The 10,282-nt window shown below is 29.5% G+C and overlaps 2 protein-coding genes across 2 annotated transcripts in view; both read right to left on the minus strand.

Annotated features, from left to right (window-relative positions):
• Positions 1-5,378, minus strand: part of LOC106473612 (signal peptidase complex catalytic subunit SEC11A-like) — an 18,864-nt gene extending 13,486 nt beyond the window's left edge. Inside the window, exons 1-2 of the mRNA XM_013934299.2 lie at positions 5,198-5,378; positions 1,208-1,317 (exon numbers count right to left, since the gene is read on the minus strand). Of these exons, the coding sequence (XP_013789753.1) occupies positions 1,208-1,317; positions 5,198-5,242 (155 nt within the window). The 5' untranslated portion in view covers positions 5,243-5,378. The remainder of the gene's footprint in view (positions 1-1,207; positions 1,318-5,197) is intronic.
• Positions 1-10,282, minus strand: part of LOC106473569 (dual 3',5'-cyclic-AMP and -GMP phosphodiesterase 11A-like) — a 108,623-nt gene that overhangs the window by 16,902 nt on the left and 81,439 nt on the right. The window lies entirely within an intron of this gene.

Raw genomic sequence — 10,282 nt, forward strand, 5'->3', positions numbered from 1 at the left:
AGAACAATTGCATGTAATTTTTCTATAAACTTCAGTAGCTGGGCTATAAGACAGTATACATGATAGATGACATTTAATAAGAGAAAGGAGTAAAGGTGGCAAATCAACACCTTAACATCATTTTTCTCTAAATAATAAAAGATATAACATCAAAACTATTATATCAATTACGTTAGTTATCAATAGGCAATCAAGATGAGCACTATAAAACAATAATGAACTTAATATAAATTCAAAACTATTTAAAAACAAACAACCTTCACACTTTCTGGTCATTATCCACAAGTCATAACGAAGATTGTCTGTGGTAATAGCACCCAAAAGTATTGGGGGTATCACATCTATCAGACAAAATCCAAAAAGCAGATGAGAAACCAGTCGGCAATTGTGGAAAATACATTACTCACCTTACTGCCTTTCACTGTCTGCAGCCAGTTGTGGTAAGGCAGTTACCGTTAAAAAGATGTAATAAAGTTAAGAGTAGAAATAGGGGCTGGAAAGACTAACTTCAAATAGCTGGGCTTGTCTAAGCTATCCTGTGCTATACTTGAATAATGTGACAAAATGAACTACTTAAGGTAAGTCTTGTAGTTCTTTTAAGATCTTTTTTTAATAAGTCATTTTCAGAAAAGGGTGGAGGTTGGGAGTAACATGTAGTAGAATTATTAGGGTGGTATTTATTCTACTTTAAGAATTTTTTTAGAACTTTTAAGGGTGGAGGGTGGCAGACATTGTTTAGTAGAAATATATATTTTTTGGGTGGCTTAATTTTATCTTCCCACAACTGGCTGCAGACAGTGAAAGGCAGTAAGAGTTGAGACGTTATGGGTGTAAGCACTCAACTCTGTTCCCTTAATGAATTTTCCATGACTGCTGACTGGTTTCTCATCTGCTTTTTGGATTTTGTCTGATAGATGGGATTACCCCAATGCTTTGGGTGCTATTACCATAGACAATCTCCATTATGACTTTTGGTTAACAACCAGAAAGTGTGAAGGTTTTTTTAAATAGAGTTTTGAATTTATATTAAGTTCATTATTGTTTTATAGTGCTGATCTTGATTGCCTATTGACAATTAGTGTAATTAATATATATATATGACCAGATTTGTACTATGTGGCATTCTAAAACAAAATGCGTAAGCATTGAAAATACTACCATCCGAGTACAAACTCAAACAATAAACTAACCACTACAACAACCTTACCTCAGTACAACAACAATGGGACTTTCACTTCCTGTCACAACCATCAAACCCTTCCATATCATTAATGCTGAAGATACAATCATTCCAAAGTTTAATGCCTGATAAACAAGCTGTAAACCAAAAAAATAAACTTTAAGTAAAATGGAATCTGTACTCATTCAAATCATTGTAACAAAAATAATGTATAAACATTTTATACCAATGTGTTCTAGTAACCTAATACCATAAGTTACACATAGTTTGATATATTATTATTAATTTTTTTCTCTTTTTTTTTCATAAACATTAAATACCTGCAATGAATAAATGAAAGCTAGGTTTCAGTGTCAATAAAGTTCACAAAGGAAAACATGCACAGCTACCAATGGAATGCTTATGATACTATAAGTGGTGTGGTTTACGTGTAAAAACTTCAATCTTCAATAGTATAAATAATAATTGTTTTTTAATCAGATTAGAAAAACCAATTAACGATAAATAAACAAATATGATAATACAATATTTATTAAATGCAGAACAAACAAAACCCACCTGCCAGTATTCATTTTTGTGTCATACCAAAATTTTTCTTAACTATTCTCACAACTACCTTTAGTGTAGCAGCTTGCTGTAACAAACAACTGCCTTTAGTGTACCAGCTTGCTGTAACAAACTGAAGGTACCATTTTCTATTATTTATTCTCTAAAAGATGTGTACTAAACTTTTTCTTGGTGTTGTCAAATTACTTGTATAATAATAATAATAAATGTGAAATGTTTGATTTGAATGCTTTCTGAAACATCCAAGAATTGTTACGATATATCAAGGTAGTAAAGAATGGTTAAACAGACATTTTTTGAAGTTTCAAATAAATGTAGAAATATCATTTATATATTCTGCCAACACTATGAAAGATCATGGAATACAAAATTAGTAAAATTGTGAATGGAACAGGAAATTTTATATTTATTCCTTAGCATATCATGGTAGTAACTGTTGGACTACTCCCTGGCAACTTTATAATAACTGATTGCTTGATTTCGACACTCCTTACATATTCTTATGCTATAGGACTTATCTAAAATACAAGAAGTAAAAACTACAGCTATTTCTTTTTTTCACTATGAATTTAATAATTGTACTTGTATTGGGTTTCTGCCAGCATGGAACTGATATATTATCCATTTATTAAAACTTTACAGATAAATTTTTAGTAGTTAAATTGCTTAATATCATTAAAATAATCAATTAATTGTAATTAGCATTTCCAATTATTATTACCTTCAATTATTTCAACAATTAAAATCTATTGCGAGAATAACTATTTAGCTTGGTGTAATCAATTAATGAGGTTGATGATCTGATTAGCAAATTCCACTAATCAAACAGCTCTAGAAGTTAGTCACATTATTGAAACCATTCTGATTTGTATTAACAACTTTTTTAACATGGTGAATAACAAGCCCTTTATGTGATTATCATATATAAATATGTGAGGAAAATACATTCAAAATAATTTTTAAAAAACAACTATCTTATATTGGTACAATTTTGAAAAAGTTAAAGATAAAACTTGCATGCTAAGGCAAAATTCCTGATTATTATTTAAAGTTTAAACAATCCCAATTTTTAAAATGAAGATATGAAGGAAAATTACAGGTTTAGTTTCAAATTGACTACTGTTACTACAAAAGTAACTTTTTATTAGAGATAATTTAGGAAAGCTTTATGACAGAAGGCATTTAATAAATGTGATTTAATCTTAGTTATTCCTGACCAGTTTATTTTTGGTAATTATTCTACATCTTTAACTGTGTAATTGCCAACACTCAATGCTTACAATGTAAATATATTTTAGAATTTATTATATTATTATTAATTATAATGCTTATTTGACCATTCCACTCAATACAACATTGAGACAACTGTACTGTCATAAGTTATTTTCTCTGAAAAAAAAAAACAATTACAAGTTTCTCATTGTAATCTATTCAAACATCTTACAAACACAAAACCTATTATTATACATGTAGTCTATAAAGACTCATTTTTACATCAACTGTAACCATTAAACATTAAATAATGCAATATCTTTTTTTTTTAATCTAACTGCTGTCAGAAAATACTTTACATCTACCCCAATCACTCAGTGTGAAAAAAGTTTATTTTAACACCAACTTTAACCACTCAGTATGAGAAGATTCTCTCACATTTTTGGATATTCAGCAATATTATCCAATGACAGTAATGAAGTACAGATAAAAAGTTAAGACTTCAAGATAAAAAAGTACATACTCATATTTTTGACTTGATATAATACTAAGTTTTGGTGCCTCATTTTTTAAATAAAAGTTAAATACATTCACTTTTTAGCATTATAAGTTCTTTTTTTTAGCAATCTCATATAAGAATGATAAATTAGTTGAATGTAATCAATAATTAATGTCCACTAGCTGCCCACCTCTACTACTGGTTCAATTTTAAAATAATACAGGTGAATGATAAGCCTATATCATTAAGAAAAACAACTAGTTTTAAATTTCAAGACTAATGTACTACAGTGAACTTAGTCAAGATACTTAGAAAAAAAAAAACTCTTAAAAAAGCTGTTAAATGTACTTTTTTTTTAAATTTGTAAAAAAACTGTTCTTTCGATAGGAATTATATCTATGCATTTAATTTAAGTTTATATAAAGTATCCAAAGACCAGTGGGGAATTATTTCTTACTGAGATAACTTCTGATCAAAGCAAGCTCCCTGAAACTTGAATACTGAAAAAATAAGTTCACCAAAAATTAAGAAATAATCCACTCCATTTTGTATATTATTATTCAATGATTATGAAGTGAGATTTTAAAAAATTCTTGGTTTAGACAATCATGGTCAATGTTGTGTACCATATCTTTCTTAAAGTAAAACCCTCTGCCGAGGTGTTGCACAAAACTGAGCTGGTGATTGTTAATTAGGAAGTTAGATGTACATGTAATTAGTTTAAAATTTAAAATCAAAAAGAAAAAACAGATTTGAAGTTAACAATATTGGTAAATGAAAGAAAATGGAGGATAATTACATACGAATTCAGATCCTTTTTTATTCAGAACTTTTAACTAGATTAGTACTGCTATTGGTTTAGTTTACAGCTAAAACAAGTAGGGAAAGAATATTCTTCATGTGTGGATAACATCCCTATATAAAAAAAAAATCAAAACTTAATTTATGCCAAAAAGTGTATAATTCCATAAAATGACTAGATCAATTCATAGTGTCAGTGGCACTATGGAACCAGTATTAGTATTACTACAGAATGAATTACAGGTTTATAGGTTTACTCAAAAATACAGAAAAACATAAGCCAAACTTATTTTAATAAGTGTATCTGAGTTTTGTTCCTTTACACCACTGAATGTCTGTCAGAAAGGTAACTTACCACCACCCCCCTTCCCCACTATAAAAAAAATATGGGATAACCAACTGCACTAAGAATTACTTACGCCTAATATTTGCATAATAGGTAGCCAGTACAAACAAGCATTAGGCAAAGCCACCAATAAAAAGGCAAGAGCTCAATGCAACAAAAATATACAAAGCAGGAAAGTAAACCCAGCAAAATTAGTTACAAACAGTTTGTACACGTAGGGTATGTGGGAGTAAATATTATGATAGAGATCTAAGTATTCAATTTTCTTGAAATGTAGTAATAAAAGCATAAAAAGTTAAGCATATTTTATATATATAAAAAAACATACTAAAATATACAAATATGCTTATAGCTATATCTATAAGCCATAATAAAAAGAGTATAGTACGTAGGCGCTAGTATAATAATAATATTAAGAGTAGTATTAGTATTACTACTACTACTAGTATTAGCACTAGCAGTACCAGTTGAAAAAATTGACAAGAAATCAAAGAATTGAGATGAATAGGAAATTAATCGGAGAATACAGATGATTATGATAAAGTATTACTATTACTTTTAAATAAGTTAATTTAATAGTTCATTTACTTACTTGTCGTTTATTCATACGCTTAATATCATCCAAAAACTCCAGCATTGTGAGACTGAATAAAATACAACACCAATATGTTAGATTATTAAGCCTTAATTTAAGGTAAATAAAAATCAACCACGCTCCCTCGTCCTAGTCTTAAGCCTATAAATATGCATTCAACACGTCAGGTTTATGTGGGCTAAAAGATATCACTAGATGACAGTAATTTCGTTTTATAAACTAAATATTTATTTATTTTTTATCCATAATCTTCGCTGACCTATACATACATATATATATATAGTTTGTTTGTTTGTTTATTTTAGAGCAAAGCCACACTGGGCTATCTGCTTTGTCCACCGTGGGGAACCGAACCCAGAATTTTAGCGTTGTAAGCCCGTAGAATTATCGCTGTCCTACCGGGGTGCACACACTTTTAAACATTTTTTTCTTGAACAGTAGAAGAATTTGTTCATTTTACTAGAAAAAGTCATTTGAGCACTTATTAAGTTTTTATCAGAATAAATTTTAAAAACAACGGAAAAAAAGACATAACTCCAGAAAGAAAAAACTTTTTCTATTAACTGACGTTTGGGCTTTTAGCCTTTATCAGAGCTTACAGCATACAAAGTTAAAGGTAGTTACAAAGGATCGTAACAAATGGAGTTCATTGAAACGATTGTAATTGCAATTTGAGTATTTCAGGGCTCATCGCGGGGATCTTTACTCCCGCAGTGGTTAAGCAGTACGTCTGAAGACTTATAACGCTAAAAACCGTGTTTTTGGTGCCTGTAGTGGCCACAACGTGGATTTTGTTTGTTTGGTATTAAACATACTGTATGGAGCATGGAGCTACACAATGGACTGCCTTTACTGTCCAACCACGAGCATCGAAAACCGTTTTTTTTTTTAGCGTTATAAGCTTTCAAACTTACCTCTTAACCACTGGAGGGGGGAAGAGACAGCACAAATATCCAATTAGGTAACTTTGCGTTTAAGAACGAACAAACTTTTTAATATGCATTAACAATATTGATGAGGGATTGGTCAACAAAATAAGAAAGTTTGTTGATGATATTAACATTTCCGATGTAATTGGCTGTGAGGAGGATGTTATTCTTTTACAAGAAGGATAGAATCATTTAGCGAATTGGGCATACAAATAGCATATGGCATTTAATTATGGTAATTACATCTAAGTAGTGTTATAGAGAAAAGGATCTTGGTGTTTTATTCGACCAGTCTCTAGGCCTTCCGGGCAGTGTGTTGTTGCCAGTGGGAAAGCAGATAGGATCTTGTGTTGCATCTACAAGAATATGAGTCAAAAGAGGTTATCATTTCGTTTTACACATCTTTTGTTAGGCCTCATTTAATGTATTGTGTTCAGTCTTGAGCTCCTTTCTTACTTTAAGAAGGATATTTAGTTTTTGAAAAGTGTTCCACAGACGAGAGCAACTAAGATTATTCCTAAAATGGAGGGCTGTCACATGAGGATAATTTAAGGTCTTTAAAATTATTTTCTGTTGAGCCCTTGTTGACCCTGAAATGCTATGTTACGTTTGTATGCCGTAAGCTGTAACCTCAGCTGGTTAAGAGTTTATATATGTCTTTATAAGTGCTATAAGCTTCGATGAAGGCTAGAAGCCAAAGCGTCAGCTAACAAAGAAACATGCTCTTCTGGAGTAACAGGCCACTTTTGTGTTATTTTATGATGAGTCCAATACTTCTAAAGGAATAACTAAAATATTTACGATGTCTCCTTTCTTTTATTGTTTATTCTTTGTTTATTGTAATGTTTTAACCATGTCTTTTAGTTCCATCCGTTATATCCTTTATAAAACCACATATATAAAAAGTACATTATGTAAAATTTTAAAAATGAATAAAAAAATCCGCAAACTTTGTGCATTATATTTTGCCATTTGAGAAACATTAATTTTCTAATAAAATAAGTTGAGGCTATTTTGCTATGAAACTGAATTCAACTTCCAATATTTAAGAAGATTGCGTTTATAAATTTGACATTCAATTTAAGTTGAGTTTAATAAGCATTTTTAAATGTGATTAAGATCGATTTGTAGAGTAATTTGTGTGCCTGCCACAGTTTCTTAAACCCCTTCAAGTTTGTTTTTTTCAATTAGTGAAATCATTGGAGTATGCCCAGAAATATTTTTGAAAAATATTTCACTTAGATTTTTTAAATTTTTTGAACATGATGGAAATATCCATACAGAATGATTGAAATAAGTTGAAATAGATTATGAACGTAAATAAATAATTCCTCCACTTCTTTTTTTTTCTTATTCTTTTAGAAGATAACTTATGTGATTAAATGATATTTATGTATAAGAATTTATAAGACATTAGTTGCCTGAAAACGCAGAGATAATTCGTTTGCATTTATTTCTACGATTTGTCTGGTAATTAATTATTTGCCTGGCATTAAGTTGATAATGTTTTTGATGATTGTAAATCATTTCTATGTTTTCAATGGTATTTTATTTAATATCAATTGATCTAAAATATTCATAGCCCATCGGTAAATTATTTTTTTACTAAATTCATTTTATTTGAAACACGATGCTACTTGAATACTGCAAAAACAAATTAACAAAGACTTAAAAATTATGTTCTTCATGATTACGGTAAAATATCGGGAACAGTGAGAGTATCCAGGTGACGAAACAATATTTATAAGTAGAAACATAAAAAAGTATATTAATTAGCTATACCAATTGCCAGGTTGATTTTTAGGTTAGGTACATAGCTTTTTCTGATCGTAAGTTAATATTAATTTTTAATGTATTTGAAACATAAAAACAAATCTTTAGTTGTACAAGCAAATAACAACATACAGTAAACATATATGGCTAGTTAAACCATTTATTTTTTCCTAGCAAAAAATGAGTTTTATAATTTTGCTCACTAAAACACAATTTTCGACCACCAAAACTTATATATATGTCGCTGGTGCCATCTTTTGAGATACTTAGAAATAAATCACAATTTAAAACATTATGTTTTTCAAAAGACATTGAAAATTTCTAGAATTAATATTTTGCATCATAGCCAGTTTGCTCTCTTACCCTTTTTACGTCATACTTTCAGTCTCTAACTACTCATTGATCTATTATCCTTTTTACATCATACTTTCAATCTCTAACTACTAATTGATCTCTTGATTAAAATAAAGGTGTATCTTAAAAAACTTAGTTTGTTTCTGCAACTTATATTTTACAATGCATAAAATTTTCTACTTGATTTACTGTTGTTCAAAAATACTTTTTTAGAGAAAAAGAGCATATTTTTTCACATCATACTGATAAATCCAATAGCATTTATTGAATTAATTAATAAAAAAATCTCACCCATAGTTCCTGAAAAGAAAGAAAATCAACCCAAGATTTGTGTGTGTGGTATGTTATGATTCTTACCTGAATATTTTACCATAATTTGTTGCATTACGTTTTTAACAGGTATTATACTCTATTAAACCTTTTGAATTCGATATCAAGAGTTAAACTGGGAGTTTTATAGAAGATTTTGGATCGTGTGACTTGTACAAATGCATAAAAATAATATTAAGGAATCATTTTTGTGCAGTGATGTGGACGGGAGAGAAGAATAAAATATTCAAAATGTGTTTGTTTGTTGTTAATCACAAAGCTACACAGTGGACTGTGTTTCGCACACCATGGGTATCGATACCCAAATTTCAGCGTTATAACCATTAAGACTTGCCAGTGAACCAACGGAGGACTATGTTCAAAATACCATAGAAAAGTGTTCAGTTATTAAATTTCCTGTAGAGAGATTTACGTGCATTTTTGTTACCATACATGTTTTCCAGGTATCATTAATCTTTTAAAAATGTTTACTTCAATCTTATTATTACATTTTTTATGTAAGTTGTTTTAGTAATTTCCCCCCAGTGATACAGTGGTAAGTCTGTGGTGGGCACAGCATAGATAGTCCATTGTGTAGCTTTGTGCTTAACTACAAACAAACAAGAATGTGTTTTTCTCTAATGAAATATTTTGTATGACTTTATGTTTAAAATTAATCAAGTTAATGTTTCATGCTGCATTATGTTTTAAATTAAATTTTAGTGAAAAGTTTAAAAAGGGATCTACTTGGTTAATTTTTGTTGTAAATATTAATAATCCGTAAAAGACACACACACACACAATATTTTTATTAGCATTTCATAATCTTGGATGTTTCGCCATACTAGAGCGGATCCATGAAGTTTCATGGAATATATTATAAAAATTAATACATAAAAATTAACTCAAACGTTATTATCATCATCACATTGAAATATCGATGGCTAGAAAAAATAACAATAATTCAACAACCATTACTCTGCAATAATACACTGTGTTTTAATTCCAAATTTTACCGCTTGTGTGTCACTGTGTAATCACGTATCCAATAAATCCGCTTTTTTCTATTTCTCTGTCGCTTCGTGAGATTTTAACGCCAGATTCAGCAGACATTTAAGCTTAAGAATAATTTTATTTCCACATTGTAGCGTATTTTACATGCAGTTTGAAAATAAACTTGTACAGATAATTCCAATCTCCATCTAGTGATACATATATGCAAATTTTACTGATATAGACAATTAAAACTACATAATTTTATTTAGCTACATCTGGGGTAAAAAATAAAATCAAATTATACCCTTTAAAAATAATAAACGTCTTCAATATTTCTACAACTTTTAGGATAACAAAGTTGAATTCTTACTTTGCTTAATTACTCAATATTCAAAATTTAATACAAACTTCTAATCTCAGAGAAAAGGCTGATTTCGACAAAAGATATATTTTAGAGGACTATATATATATCGGTATTAATTTTGTTTTCTACGTTTTATAGTCGTTACAGCTTTCACTATAATGGAGGGGTAAAACATCGGTTGTGATTCGTAAATGGTTCGATAATCTTCAGTAAAATAATTTATCATAGGAGTTGTTCTAACCATGTACATGTACTCTTCATACATTTACTAGAAATATTCGATTAATGTACCATAATTGATTTGTTTTCTGTCACGTGATAGTTTGTTTGTTTGTTTTGAATTTCCCGCAAAGCTAC

This window comes from Limulus polyphemus, unplaced genomic scaffold (genome assembly GCF_000517525.1).
Source record: "Limulus polyphemus unplaced genomic scaffold, Limulus_polyphemus-2.1.2 Scaffold131, whole genome shotgun sequence".
NCBI lineage: Eukaryota > Metazoa > Arthropoda > Merostomata > Xiphosura > Limulidae > Limulus > Limulus polyphemus.